The following is a 16,428-nucleotide window of genomic DNA, read 5'->3' on the forward strand; positions in this document are numbered from 1 at the left end:
CTGAAACCTCCATAAAATGAAAAATGATGAAAGCTTTGGGCTTGGTTTGTTTGTTTGTTTGGGGTTGGTGGGTGGTTTTGTTTTGGGGTTTTTTTTAGGGTTGGGGGGGGGTCTTGCTTACTTGCTTGTTTGTTTTAAATAAGAGAGTTATTCTTTCTTGTCAGAATGGACAAGACAAAAGAGTCTTAAGAGTCCTTGGGTTTTATGCAGTTTTTTTCCTTCCGAAGTTTGCACAGTTACTTTATGTCAGTTTTCATTAGTCTGAATCATGACATCATTGTGTACAGAATAGAGTCCACTGGCACAATCCAGATCTGCTTAAATTGCTCTTAGAGCAGATATGGTAAGTCATGGTTTTGAACTAAAGAAATACAGCCTTCTCATAGAATGTGTAAAGAGAGAATTCTTTTGTTAGCTGTCAGTGGGATTTTGCTATCTCTGTTAAATATATAATGGTTAGTGTCATAACAAAGATCAGCCATCATGTTATGGCATTTATCTTCATGAGTGAAGAGAGGAAGGGCTACTGTGATTTATTCCGTCTCTCCTCATGAGACGATTAATGTCATAGGAGATTAGTCTTCAGTACTGACTTGTACGCAGAATAAAATACTGAGCTGGAGTGGGATGCTAGGCAGTTTTAATTGCCACAAGTTTGGAAGCCCACATTACGTACAGATGGCACAGTTGACAATTACTCATCTAAGATTTTCAAAAATAGGATAATATTTTGCAGCTCACTAACTCATACCCATTTTGTGTCATTTATTTGTTCAGTCCTTCTTATCATTCTCTCTACATAGTCCTTTCTCCCACCTCATCACCTAAATCCACCCACACTTGCCCTGTTAAACACACCATTTATGCAGAACTGAAGTCCATACTGGTGGCTTGTAGTGGTATTTGGTAGCATCTGTTTAAAGGTTTGAAAAATACACTATTTAACAACTATTACTAAAAAACATTTGTCACAATACAGGCAGATTACAAAGAACATATAACGGCTCTGTATCTGTGTTAGTATTCATACATAAATACATAAACAAAACTCAGAATAGAAGCAGCAGCTTTCCTGAAGTTCTGAGAAAAGTTAAATGCCCACTTCTTTCCAGGGACCTTGCAAAATAACCTGACCATCCTAAACTTAGGTTAATAATCTTTCAAAAGCCTATCACTTCAGAGAAATGCACACAGAATATTTTGTTTACATGCTCCCCACTCCTTTTTATGAAAGAAAATACTTCAGATAATAATGTGGTGGGGGAAAAAAAAAACACATAACAAAAACCATGATAAGCAAAAGTTCTGTTAAAGAAGAAAGATTTATTTTTCCCAAAATATGGAACATGAATTGTCTGTATTTTCTTAAATTCTCCTTTTCTGGACACTGCTAAATCATGCCACAGTAGGTAAACTTTAATCCTTGATATAAAAGTTTTTTTTCTTTTAAAAACAGCAATTCTTTACCATTGGTTTTCATCAAATAGAACACATTATTAACAAGCTCTCACTATAAAGCATTATCTTTATCTAGGCTTCTCAAGTACTGACTTAAACGCTTTTATCAGGCTGTTAATCATATCGACGTATAATGTGATCAGCAACTGAGACCAGCCCTGACAGTGAGACCAGTCAGGTAACAAGGCGACATTATGGCAGGGAAAAAGTATCATGAAAACTAAGGACATTTCTTATTGATGCTAAGTGAATAGGAGAGAAAAATCAATGGGTCTTCATCAGTACAGCTGTCTTCCAACTGGATGCTGATTTCCCTTAGAGATTTAAACCAATAGGACCTCCAGCCTATAAAGCAGAAAGATGAACTGTGACTTCAAAATTGGAGTTCAGAAGGAGACAAAATGCTGATTGTTAAACCAATAATTTCTAACCAGATCTCAAAACAAAAATACAGAACAAGTCTTCCCCCATGGGGGGAAAACTTGAAAATGGTCAGGATAATCTGCAGTTGTTGTGGAGGCTCAAACTCCTGACCCTGCCTGAAGGCATTATTCCGAGCTACAAGACTGGCTGACGCCTCCAAGTCAAGCTGGACAAGGGCTGACCAGGTTACAGTGAGAAATGGCTGTCAGCCATACAAATCGTGCAACTACCATCACTGAACCTCAGAATCACAACAAAGTAATTGGTCATCAGAGATGAATCACAGAGGATTTTAGAAAGGAATATAAATACAAAAATTCTCATAAAATAGGCTTCCTGTTCAAGACAAGCTTCTATTTTTAAGTGTCCTTAATATCACAACGTATTTCTTATCCTAAGACCCCTCACTATACATTGAACAGATTCAACTGTTACCCATCAGGACGGTAACTGTAACCTAAGAAAAGCAAACCAAGAGAGAGTTAAACATGGCTGTTCTACAGTATATCCAGTCATGGGTTTTATTCTTTTTCTGTGAGCACCAACATACATACACATGAGGATCTGAGTTTTCCCAGTCGCGTATCAGCAAACGCAGCAGTAAAAACTGTCAGCTTCTAGGAAATGCTACTGGCAAATAAATTCCATGTCTATGGGCTTTAGGTACACCATTTTAGATTTAATGTTTTAGAAGTTGGTAATAATACATGCTTTAGCTGTATCTTCCATTTCCCTCCAAAAAGAGCTAGCAATGAGTGAACAGAAAAATGTAAACTGTTCATGGAAAAATTACACTGCCGCAAATTGGGCTTCCAGTGTAACTACTGAACTCATACTGTAGCTCTGAAACAATGAGTATTAGTAATGAGATTAGCCTTACAAATCAAATCCAGGAATGCAATCTTCCTTTAACTGTACCAGATAATCTCATCCAGAAACATAAAAGTATACTTAGGAGATTTACATGCTATGTCCTCTGAGGTTAAAACAAAAATAAACAAAGGTGTCCAGGATCACAAGAAAACTACCACTGTCTCATATTCAAGCATCATGTCAGACAGACTTTTTGGACATGGCAGATTCTGGGAGTGGGGCTTTTTTTGTTTGTTTGTTTTGGGGGGGTTGTTTTTCTGGTTTTTTGGGGGGTTTTTTCCTGCTCTAGAAATACCCTGGGCAAGATAATTTGAAACCAATTCTGAAAATTCCAATCAGAGATCTTACTAGCAAATGGACAAGATAATATTTCAGATGACAAATTGGTCTCTTCAATTATTTCGAAGGGATTACTTGTAATTTCAGCAATAGTCCTTTGGCTTAGATAGCTGATACGGTAACTTGTTCTAAAAATAAACAGGATGCAACACAATCAAAACATAATACTTCATCTCCAAGTCAAAGGTTGTGTCTTTTACATAGGACAGAAGATAACATTTTTTTCATCTTGTATATTCCCAAAGTTTGAGATTAATCCAAACATTAAAGATTAAGCTTTGGGGACTTTAGCTGGTTATCTAATTAAGTGAAATGGTAGCAAAATAAATAAACAAATAAATGAAATGCAGTTTTATCCTAGAATTCAGAAGGTTTTTTCCCCCCTCGTTTCTTTCATTGTCAGATATTTTTTCTCCCTTCCATATATTTGCTATTCTATTTCTCATTGGTACAAGAACATCTCCATTTCTTCTTCACCACTTCCCAGTGCAGCACTATCATTTTTCCCTGAAGGATTACATCAGTATCACCCAGGCACACACTTTTTCCACCACATGACATGCCAACAGACATAAACCCAGTTTCATTCTCTTCTGCTAATCCCAGAAAATGTATGCAAGTATTAAAAGTAATGTTTCATAACTATTTTTATGTATGTATGTAGCATTTAAAACCTCATTTTTTTCCTTAATCCTCAGAGTGCTTTCCCCAGATCTCTTCCCTCCCCCTCCACACCCATATTTTTCTACAAAATTAACTCCAATATTTAACAACACTTTAAATAATTGTGAAGCTTCTTGCCATAACAGCTGTAAGAATGCTGGTAACAGCAAACAGGTACAGTGATTTTTAATTTTTTTTAAACCTATCAGCCTCTTCCAGCTTTCAGAAGCGTTTCCCAACCACTACACACGTATACCAACCTCAGTTATCTAGGCAGCCACTTTTGTAGATCTGGCTCAGAATAAAGACAGGAGCCTTATTTTACTTTATTTAAAATTACTATAAATAGCTTGAAACATTTTCCTACAGCTCAGACACAAATGTAATGAGTTAGCACATGAAAATTACAGTATGAAACTGAGTCTCTCTTCATTAAAGATAGTTAAAATGACTACACAGACAGAGAATTTCTTTTTGTTGGTTTTTAAAATAATGGAAGTGTTAAAGATTTCAAGAATTATAGTGAGATGAGAATGTTTTGACAATGTGTCAAACAGTCTATCTCCACGCAAAGTTGATAACCCTACAAATTAACAGAGACAGAAGCGTTCTCTTTTGCAACACAACAATTAATTCATTAGACATTAAATCTACAGAAAATTCTAACAGGTCCCTGAAGAAAAAAAAATCCCTCTTAGGCCAAACTAATTTGACAGATTAAGATATTTTAGAAATCTTTTGGTCAGCTGGTTGTTTTTTTCTAAACAGATTAAAAAATTATAAGACAATACTTTTCTGATATAACTTCCCAAATCCATACAAAACATTCTTGATCAACAGCTTTGACTCTATTACTGCAAATTTTTTTCAAGTTTCCTATCTTCTATTGAAGCAGAGCACTGGCACAGGCTGCCCAGGGAGACTGTAGAGTCTCCTTCTCTAGTGACATTCAAAACCCACCTGGATGCAATTCTGTGCAACTGCTCAGGAGAACCTGCTTTAGCGAGAGGCTGGACTAGATGATGTCCAGAAGTGCCTTCCAAGCCTGACCACCCTGTGATTCAGTGAAGTTTTCAATTTGTAATTCAGAGACCTGTTGAAAGACTACCTTTTTGGAGTCTGTGAAACACAATAACTCAAATCATTGCTCAGACACTGATTTTATCCTCAAGGTCTTTCACTTTGCCCACTCTTGCTGCTTATTTCTTGCACCCTTCAGTCAAGTCAAGCATCTCTTCATTCACTTCTCCAATATTTATGATCTCTTTCATTGGAAAACTCCCCAGACAACCCTATATGAGTTCTACAGTCTCCCCCACATGTGCCACTGCTACTGTGGTCCTGGAGACTAAATTAACAACCCACAACCGTTACAGTGAATATAAAGTATTTACTGTGAAGGGCTGATTATAGCACAGGTACCGAGAAGTTCCTCTGGAGATACTTAGTAAATGCCACAATCATCAGCAATGCATGTATACAGCACGCAGTAACTTGCGTGGCCAGACTGATAAGAATCTCTGTATTTACCTTGTGAAGCCACAACTCCAGTTCTTAAGTGCTTCTACAACTCTAAAAAAGAGCATGTTTTAACATCACAGCCATGTAGTGGGGCTCACTGTTGTTGGAACACTGCATCACAAAGAGCAGGAAAGATTCTTTCTCATAACTGCAGTGTTCAAGCTAGCTTAAAGCAGTAATTCCATTTTCTTTCACCATCTGCTCTTTGGGGGCCAATCCCATGCTCTAGAAACCACAGTATTCACTAACAGACTTTTACTAAGGACAAGAGGCATCAGTCCAGGACAAAGACACAGGCTTTGTTATCACTGACAAGTTCCACTCAAATGGGTAGCCCTCATTCCAAAAGCAACAGGGGAAACTGGCAGCGGGCAGGTCAGTTGAGTCCTGAACACTGACCGGAGGAACAGCATTTTAGCACAAAGACTTTGATTTCCAAGACGAAACCACCACACAACTGGATGAACCCAAGAGCTGGAAGCAGTGTCCACTTCTTGCTGTAACTGTCTACCCAAAGGATGCTGGGGCTTGTTATGGGCAGACCGAATGTCCCAGGTGCACAGGCTTGTTTCTGTGATTCTCCCAGTCAGTCTCACAGGCCTGTAACACAATACTTGATTTTTTATATATATATATATATATGTAGATAGATAGATAGATAGATATGGGCTGCTAAGTCAGGAATCTGAGGTAGCACATCAAAACATGCAGTACTTATTCTGTCCTCCCATCAAATATTTCCTACTGGGATACCTGGTAAAAAGCTTGTGAGGCTACTGTTGTACTGCAATCTATATTCAAAGTCTCCAGCTGCACAGATATACTGGGCAGGGTAAATTAAATCATCACAAGAATCTTCACCATTTAAAATTTATTTTTAATATATTTTTAAGTATTATTATAAAATTTAAAAGATTAGTAGCCTTATAAAAGACAGCTTATGCTTCTTACTGCTTCCCCTTTCTTTTCTACAACTTGGACTGATGGACACAAGCACCTCCTGAACTGTCCAGCTGACACGTGCTTAATACAGGGGAAGTTTAATAATCCAAACAGAACTTGAAGTTTAATAATGCAAACAGAACTTGACAGCACAGCATCCTGGGAACATGGCAAAAGGAAGACAACCAACCTGTTTGACAAGGGCTGCCAATGCAGCAAAATTGGCTACACAGATTACAGACTTTCCTTGTTCTTGGGGCAGGGGCAAGTTTCAGACTGAGAGACTTCAGTACAAGGAGAATCTGGGCAAATGCTTGGTAGTTCCCGACATCTTCAGGAAGGTACACACTTTTGGAGCCATGGATCATCTTAAAAACAGTAATAGAAAGGTATTAATCTATCTTCAATAGTAGCTTATTTGAAAATGTCTTCCACAGTGATTTACTGAGCTTATTCCACAGACAATAAGCCAAATTGTTTTCTACTTTTTCTTTCTCTTTAAAATAGAAGATGATCGCTTGCAAGATTTCTCAAAAACTTGCACTATGAATGAAACAAATTACAAAATAGATTAGAATGCATTAAGCACTACTGCTAGAAGTATAAACCTGCTACAGCATTCCTACATCAAACTTCCCCAAAAAATCACAAAGTCCAGAAAGCCTCAAAGAAGTAGCGAATGTGAATGAGCACCATTAAACAGATACAGAATTCTCTACCTGCACAAGAAAATTGATGTTTTCTGTCTAGTCACTGTCAGTTAAAAAAAAGTAATGATCCATTTGAATTCTAAATCATGCCCATCAGACAACTTTTCACCCTCATTTTATTCTCCTAGTTCTCCCATTTTTTGAAGTAGAATGTGAAATTCTCCAAAAAGACCAGATTCTGGCAAAAGCCAGATAAAAATCCTACCTCCTACGGGTAACGGAAGTTAGCAAGTGATTGTATTGATTTCACAAAACTAAAACTCATTTGAGGCTTGTGACTTATTTTCAAGTCTGAACAGACAAGGTGACCTTGAGACCCTCTCCAAATCCATCTTCTATGATTAGCAGGTCTAAGATTATCTAAGTAATGCTCTAATTAAGATGTTTTTCCCACTCTAAACACCGAATTCCAAAGAGGTTCCTGTTGGTCTTACCTGTCTAGAATTCCCAAATTACAGAAATGACAAATGAGATGAAAGAAGCTGGTGTGACCGAGAGTGTCATAATTTTGAGACAGCTGCCAGAATCTTGGTCCAGAAGAATGACAGTGATGGCAGGCCAGCTATGGCCAATAAGGGTCTATTTTCTCCATTACCCTTGCTAGGAAATACTGGCAGATAAGTGTAGTAACATGGAATATCACATGCTTCTCCGATATGACAATGTCAATAGATATCCCAGCAGCTGGTGGATAACTGGGAATTTTGAGGCATAAAAAAACCATCCAAAAATAGACATCAATAGATGTATTGAAACATCTGGATGTGAAATTTGTTCAGCTAAAACAGATGAAACTGAAAGAAAAGTAAGCAAAACAGTAAGTTATCACTGAATGAAGGGTGAAGTTCTTCGGCAATACAATCATAATAGTAGAGCCTCATCTTATATAAAGAAGGTTCAAGCCACAAAGGCAGGAAGAAATCATATGTGACATGACGATTGACTGTGATTTACTAGACTCTGTAGACATTTCATAAGGCATCTCACCAACTGTAGTGAACCACTACATACAGTTAGGCTGGTTCTCCAGGGTGCTAAGAGTCAGCTGAAACGGAGTAGAACTTTGACCTTCAAATGGTTGATGTACACATTGGTTAAGGCTCCTTTCCCTCCCTAGACATCAAGTTATGCAGGAAGCTAACCAGGATAAAGCAATATAAACTCTAACTAGAATGACTGCTTCACTAAATTCCTGATCCTATTTATACTTAACTAAGAAAGAAGAAAATAGCTTCAACATGAAGTTCTCCAAACCAAATCATCTACTAGATCAAGACAGTTGTCTATCAAGGAACACTTCTGAAGTTGTAGATGTTTAGAAAATGTTGTTGTCTGTAAGTCAGGCTATGTTCTATAGGATGCGACTGTCACCCATAGGATAATGTTCTCCAGACCTGAACCTCTACAAGCAGTGAGGAGATTCTCATCATCAGAGTCTTGACCAATCTATGTATACAGAAGGACAAATTTTAAAACAGAGTATGTAATGCGTGCCTTCTAAATCAATTACTTTCTGATGCTCCAAAATCATGAATAATAATCTAGGACATGAGCTGGAATGTCTTCTACAGAGAACTGTAGCCCAGTCCTCTTCATGAGTCTGTGAATGCCCCTGATGATCCCAGAGCAACCAAAAACTGTGGTTGCTGATCCTGGCAAATGTTGTCAGACAGAAACAAAACTCAATGCTACACTATGAAACAAGTCTCCTCAGATGCCTGAAGTGCAGGATGCCACATCAGAGTCAGAACCTGCAATGTAACAGCCAGATCCCATATGTTAAAAACCTCATCTAAAAGGTCCTCTGATACTGAGGAAAGCTACATGCCAGGGTCCACGCAGGCTTTGTCCTGCTGAGCTCAAGTCATTAAAGAGAGCTGAACTCTTAACACTCAAAGGATGAAAACATCAGATCTGCCTCCCAGTTTCCTGTTTCAATATCAAACACTGGAGCTTGCTTAGACAAAAGTGTATGGTTCTGCTCCAGATCTCTCTGACACTAAGTGCAGTCCGCAACCCCAGTCAGTACATTGACACTGTGAAGGTGTGACAGAGGCTCTAGGAAGAAGGCATGCACTGCCAGATGGCTTATTAACTGTCTCCTGATACTCACGTCATCTGTGCTAAACTACTACAGTCCTAAGTGGATATAGTTAGGTAGTGGCCTGCTTGAGGTATGATATTCAGAAAGACATAGATCATTCCTTCAAACCAAGATTAGACGCAGGTAAGGAGGCACCTACCTCTGCCCTTTTCACATTCCCAGCAGGTACATGTCCTCCCAAGAAAGTAACCCCAGCAATAGGAAACTATCTTAGCAAGACTTTGCAAAGATAAAGCAGCCTCAGAAGGCCAGTACATCAACAATTGGGTTTCTTTGAGGAGGGTGACTGTCATTCAAAGTTGATATGAGATTAAATGGGTCACCTATGGCCAATCTGTTGTGCTTGAGCAGCATAGGGATTTGCTACCTGAACTAACAGGATAAGCAAATGGGCTATACCAGGACGTGCTGCTTAGAGCTGGCTCTATTCCAGGTTGTTGTTCTGCCTTTGCACTGGAAGCTGACTGTTCCTGTCTGAAGGATAATATGCTTGATTCTGCCAGTCTTTAAGTCCCTCAAAAGGAAGAAGATCTGGCTGGTTTCAACTGGAACCCATAGAATCATAATGAAATCCCACTAATCACATCTTCTCCCAGGTCTGGATAGCAGAAAAGGAGGCCACTATTTACTTATTGCTATTTACAGGGAATGCCAAGATTATCATCACGCTTGGGAAAAAGGAAAACATTTTGAAGCTTGCGACATTTAAAAAAACCCTATTACTCCAAAGCCAAGAGGTGAAGTTTAGCAAACGACTCTCCAAGTGACTGTAATCTGCTGGTCACAGAATAAAAAAACAAGAAAAGCTCCAGCAGGAAGTACAGTGACTTTGGCTTTTGGCCGTGAGGACAGCATGCTACCTGGTCCAGACTACGATGCTGCAATGACACGGTTTGATCCAGGGAATTGGTGAATTGGGTAACAAATTCAAAGCAACCTAGCCATGAAGGGTGGGTAGGGCCTTGGGTGTGGTTAGTGGAAATTATTTTACTGTGATTCCACCGGTTCCACATGCAACTGATCAAATCTTGTTTGTGAGAAACTTGCTAGAAGAAGGAAAAAACAAATCAGTTGTTTCCAACAGCAACATGCAGCATGACAGGAGAAAAAAAGCCAGGAGCCACTGGAAGCATTCACTGTAACAGTGACCATTAAATCACAACTTAAAGCACTAAGAACACCTTCATGTTGTTGAGGAATGCTCATCCTCAATGTTGAGGTTCTTGTAAGGGTTTTCTCCTGTATTACCTGCTTTAATAGAAGTAATGTGACATCACTCAGAACAGGCCCCATTCCTGGGTTGGGTTCCTGCTTTTCTAAAGGTCTGTGATGCTAAGGCTTAAAAGGCTGTCTCAAGCGAACACTTAGAACCTCATTCTTCTCAATCTGCCCTAAAAGAATGTGAAAGGTGAGCTGAAATAAATTACATTTATATTTTATTTGTAGATCACCTTTTAAAAAAAAAAAATTAGAACACACAGATTTCTGTATTATTTCATAAGAACAAAACCAAATATTGACACTTAAAACACAACCACAGAAGCCCCCCTCCCCAAAAAAAGTGCAATTTCAACCTTGTCTCACAAGTGCAAAATCTACTTTGAATAAAACACATTGTAGAAAACCCCAGAGCAAATAAAAATAAAATATAGCTTTTCAAAGCTGCACTGATTGTGGATCAAAGGGAAAGGCCATCAAAACTTCCCAAGCCACAGTTTTTCTGTGTGTCTGAAAAAGAACTAACTCAGAAAAAATATGGAAATAATAGTAGGTCTCTATTAAGCCAACAACAAAGAAATTCCTTAATACCATAAAACAAAGTTATGTCAAATCTCCCATTTTTAAAGATACATGAAGCTTCTTTCACGCAATGCTTTAAAATGTTATTTATAGTAACAAAAGCAAAGACTTAACATAAAAGTCAAAGGGATTATCATCAATGGTCTAGCTACACAGAAGTTACTCTTCTAATTTTTTGTTTCATTTGTGGTCTTCAAATATAGAGATGTAATGCAAAAATACTTCCATACCGCTATACAATCTGTTTCAACTACACTATCTTAGCAGACCAGTTGAAGTAACAATCAGCTTTTGGACAGCCAGCCGCATTAAACAGTAACATGCAAGCTAACAATTCCAATGGGTTTTGTTGCTTTTCATGTGTTTTTCTTTTTAACATCAGTTTCCTTATTAATTAGTATAATTTTCCTAAAGTTTACAGGAGCGAGAGAACAACTCTTCATTAAGAGCTGGATCCTGTCAGGAGACCAGCGCAAGAAATAAAAGAATTAAGGTATGAATATTACTCACCCAATATGCACGTCACCTGAACCATAAGGACTCTCCATAGCACCATAAAGCACATAATCTTCAGTAACACAAGAAAACCCTTCTTTCAGAATAAAATTTGAAAAAAGAGTAAAAATGTTGGAGAGGAGATCCAACACACGAATAACCCAATGAGCACTACTGTTCTCATTCTTGGGATTTTCTTCTGCTTTACCATCAACTAGTGACAGAGACTTAACTGAACTGTGTTTCAAAACACCACTTACAGGAAACAGGGCAATAATAAGGGCAAGCTATTCATAAAAAATGCTTTTAAAATGTTACTATAAACTATCACCCTTCACAGGCAGATGTTCTATGCTTCATACATATACTGAGCTCTGCATTCCTGAAGTAAGCAGCCTCCACTCATTTTGTTCAGGCCTTTTTCACCTTTCTAGATCACAAATAACTAAGAATTGCATCTAGCAGTCAAATGATAAAAGATAGGTCACTGCTACCTACTTAAAACTTATCAGTTCTTGTGTGGCAGAGTATGCTCGGACACATGTAGTATAGTATGGCATTAAATTATTAAGAGGCAGAATTCGCTATTTCAGGACTTTCAGCAACTGCTTGAGAGTTCTTGTGAGTTTAAGAACAGCTGAAACTAAACAGAAACAAGTTGGGGGTTTTTCAACTGAAAGCAATCATTACAAACTGCTTAAACTACTCAAGTGTTCAACCTTTCTATTCAATTTTTATGAGTTCCATGTATGAGCAGAAAACAACAATATGGTTTCATCAAATGAAAAACAGAGGAAAGACAGGATGTTTCTCCTCCTCCTTTTAAAAATTTTCTTTTGTTCTCATTCTTTTTAACATTCTATCTTAGTCTGTCAGACACAAAAAGCAGAAAACTGGTATGGAGATGATGCCCAGGTCATACATAAGCATTGCTGTAGTCTGCTGCAAAGTACAAAGTGAGTTGACATACCGGGTCTACATCAAAGATGTGCCCTTTGGCAGGTTGTAAAGACAGGTTGCAATTTTGTCCATAAAAAATGTGTGTCCTACAAAACGCATTCTGTAACATGAACTGTTAGTGGTATGCCACCATTCCACTGATCCTGCACATGCGTTCATTTCTCAGGAATGCTTGTAAGCTGGGCTATGCCTTGCCCTAAGATAAGCAGACTTGCATGAAGAAAAGAGCAGTGTGTTGCAGACAGAAAGATTCAACTCTCTGCAGGAGACTGCTTCTATAAAATGCAAGTTTCAATACAGGACATGCCAGTGGCTCCTGTTTTACTGCCTGCATCACATATACGGTATTTACAGAAAGAGCTAAATATAATGGAAGTCCTTTCCTGGTTGTGTTTTAAAAATTAAGAGAACAGCTTGAAAAAAACACTGCATTGCAGGAACTTTAGTTTTCAAAGACCCCTTAATCAAACACCAAAAAACAGTAAATGCAACATTGACTATAAGTTTGGAGCCTTACCACTCAGGCTTACACATTATAATGTACTTTAAGACTATCATGTAATATATTTTTCTGAAGTACTTCTGCTTCTTTCATTGTGAATGTGGGAAATGGAGAACTGTGTAATGATTTCAGGCTCGAACCCAGTTTGTACCTTTTTATCCATAACTATTACATGCTGCATTATGAGTTTCAATACAGATTGAAAGTAGAGACATGACCATATCTATTTCTCTCATAATTATTGTGAGAGAAACAGTAATAAAGAGTGAATGAGGCAAGTGTTGCCACAGAAGCAAGATGATTTTATGACTAAGAAACAGAACTACTACAGAGACGCTGTTGGTACCATAACTGCCTCTCCCACAGATTTCCTGCACAGCTTTGAGCAAGGTACTTAATCTTTCCATGCCTCAACTTTCCATGGATAAAACGAGAGGTGAAAATACTTAACTTCATAGGCACGTTATAAGTATAGAAACATTTGCATTTGGGAAGCTACTGAATGTTGCTAATAATAGCTATGACTGAAACATTAAAGAAAAATACATTTTAGCACTGAGTTTGAAAGCTGTATTGAAAATTAAGTACGGCACCTCATATCAAACAAAGAAAATGAAAAATCAGCAGTTCTAGTGAGTAAACTTAAAGTACTTGAGAAACTAGCATGTAAGTATGTAATTTAAAGTCTAGATTGTAATATATGGACGTGCACAACAAAGTGAAAAAGCAATGCCAGCAATGTCACTTCTGTCATTTCACACTTTTTAGCACTTCACTTTGAAAGCCCAATATTGTTGTAATGTAAGGGCTTTTGTAGAAAATTTAACACATAAATATCCATACATTTGCTGTATGTATTAATTCAACCTCTTGTTCCTAAAAATAATTCAGTACCATACAATTTTACAACATATTGATCTAAGTAACTCATGAGTCATCTTTTGTGAGTAGATATCAATCACTTCATTGTTTACTTGTCATTGGAAAGAAATTGATTTAATCAAACCTTCCAGTAATACATTATTGATGTATCCCAAGAAAAAAAAGTCATAATGAACCATCAGGGTTCTAACGTAAAACACTGTAAGGAGTGGCAACTTTGGCTTCAGTCTTTCATTGTGATTTGCAAACATATGTTGCTATACAAGTAAAGCCCGGTGCAAGACTGTAGTTGGCCCAAGTGGCACTATGTATCACTCACACAACAGACTTGGGACAAGTTCTCCATAACTTGGTAACCCCAGGAGGCTAGACAAAACTACACTGTGGACCTTGTGTATTTCCAACACTTGCATAGAGCAGTTTATAATCTGTAGTCAGTTTTAGCAACCCATTTAGCAAATCATGACCCTTCTGGGGGGAGCACAAAGTGGTAACACGAAAATAAGAGTCTTAGCCCTTCTCCTCGGCGATGGCTCAGCCTTTGTTCTCCAGAGGCTTTAAACTTTTCCATATATTGGACCACATGGGAACAGCAATTTAATGCAATACACAATAACATTCCTTTATACACATTTGTCAAAGAAAATACAGCTTATAGTGGCAACTGCAGCAGCAACTTGAAAGAGTAAAGTTAGAATAGCGTTTGATGTATTTTATAGACTTTTGAATGTGCTGCCAGTTTAAAGCACGGAGAAGTAGTGTAGCAACACCCACTGCCAAAAGTATTTTGGCAAAGGTGAATGTTTTACTGCAGTTAAACTTTTGTTACAATTGTGAGAAAGAGAGAACAGCAGCAACATTGTATCAGAACATCTTCACTAAAGCTGCCTTATTACAAAACGTTGTAGGACTACAATGAACCCTACCAGAATTTAGCACTGAACAAACACGAGAATACCTCGGTACAGCTTACAGAGACATCTATAGGTAGTGCCCGTCTAACACCTTACAATTATTTTCAGAGGAGACAGAGGCTGAACTTCCTATGTAAGAATTCATACAACAAAGTGAAAACATTTTTATGTGAAATGTGCTTCACAACTAAACAAATAATAGTAAAAGATATCAATACCCATTACCAAACCCAGATGCACCATTAACACAGACATGTTACCTAAGTAGTTAAGTGTTACCAGAGATGGATAAAAGGTAAAGTTGGCATAGATACAAAAAGCAATATAACCAGCAGCCTATCTTTCTAGCTTTGTCATCTTTCTACGCACTCAACCGAAGCTGAACCAGACCCAACTTTGCAGAAGGCACACATGCAAATACGTACAGCAATACATGCTGTATTGTACGCAAGTATTTGTTGTAAAATTCCTAGAACGGAGAGAACCTGCACATACTTGGAAACTGAAAAACAACATAAACGATGTGCTGCATTACACTTGGCAAACAATAATACAGAATCGTGAAAACAGATACAGTAGGGTAAGGGAGACAGTTTCTTAATGAAGTGAGAATGGACTAGGTCTCCAGAGCCACAGAGCCTTTCCAGAGGTGGGTTTGATTGCCCTGGATATTTCCCTGCTCAGTGGGGGAAGCAGAGAGGGTTGAAGGGAAATCCCAGGACAGAGATCTCTCTAACGTCCTTGCCCCTCACCCCAGTCCTCCTGTCCGCACTAAAGGGAAGAAAAGGCAATTCCCGGCTATTTCACTTTCCTCTAGGATGAAAAGGAGGGATTTTCTTGGGGTATCTGGTGCACGAACTCGCAGAGACAGAAACAATCCCTGGGTATTTACACACACACACATGCAAAAGAAGAAAAGAATAGGCATTTCCTCACACTCGCACGGAGGAAGGGATGTAGCTATTTCTCCTTTCCAGGCGGGGACGGGAGGAGAGCAGAGGGCTGCCTCCACCGCCAGCTCGGGCTCACCCGCGCCGGGAGCGGGCTGCCCCGGCGCCGCCGGGGGGAGGCACCCCCCAGCCGCCCCCTCCCCGCACACAGGCACGGCCGAGCCCCCTCACGCTGGGGCACCCCGGCCTCCCCTCCACACGCTGACTCGCACGGGAACTCGCACCCTCCCGCTCACACACGCTCCCGCACAGGCACTCCCTCACACTCGCCGCCACTCCCTTACACACACACACACACACACGCACACACACGCACACACACGCACGCACACACTCTCTCTCTCTCACACACACACACTCTCCCCCTCGCAGAGTCCCTCACACACGCTCGTTCTCTCTCTCCCCCCTCCCCTCTCACACACACTCGCCCCAACGGCCCCAACCGCCGGCAACAAAAGCGGCGGGCAGCGCCGGGCTGGCGGCGGCGGGACGCGCGCGGTGCACACGCACACACGCGCGCACACACGCACACACAATGCTGCCGCGGCACCTACCAGGCGGGCAGCCTCGGCCCAGGTGCGGTCCTTCTTCTTCCTCTTGTCTTTCATGTTTGCATCTCATTGAGGTGGTTCTGGGGGGGGGGGCGGGGGGAGGGCGGATCGGGGGGGCGGGGGGGCCCGGAGGGGTTCCGCACGGACAATGATACGGTGACACCGAGCTCTGGAGCCCCCGGGGCGGGAGGGGCGGGGGAGGAGAAGGAGGAGGAGGAGGTGGAGGAGGAGGAGGAAGAGGAGGGGAGAGGGGGCCGGGCCGGCTCGGCTCGGCTCCCCGCGGCGGCGGCAGCGGCGGCGGCACAGCTGACAGCTTGAGGGATGCTCCGCTACGCTCACAA

At 39.9% G+C, this 16,428-nt stretch overlaps 1 protein-coding gene across 1 annotated transcript in view; it reads right to left on the bottom strand.

Moving 5' to 3' along the window:
* The window catches only part of ASXL3 (ASXL transcriptional regulator 3), a 128,114-nt gene extending 111,945 nt beyond the window's left edge, over positions 1-16,169 (bottom strand). Inside the window, exon 1 of the mRNA XM_055800195.1 lies at positions 16,091-16,169. Coding sequence (XP_055656170.1) covers positions 16,091-16,144 — 54 coding nt within the window. The 5' untranslated portion in view covers positions 16,145-16,169. The remainder of the gene's footprint in view (positions 1-16,090) is intronic.
* Positions 16,170-16,428: the final 259 nt, after the last annotated feature.

Source organism: Falco peregrinus, chromosome 3 (assembly GCF_023634155.1).
Source record: "Falco peregrinus isolate bFalPer1 chromosome 3, bFalPer1.pri, whole genome shotgun sequence".
Lineage (NCBI taxonomy): Eukaryota > Metazoa > Chordata > Aves > Falconiformes > Falconidae > Falco > Falco peregrinus.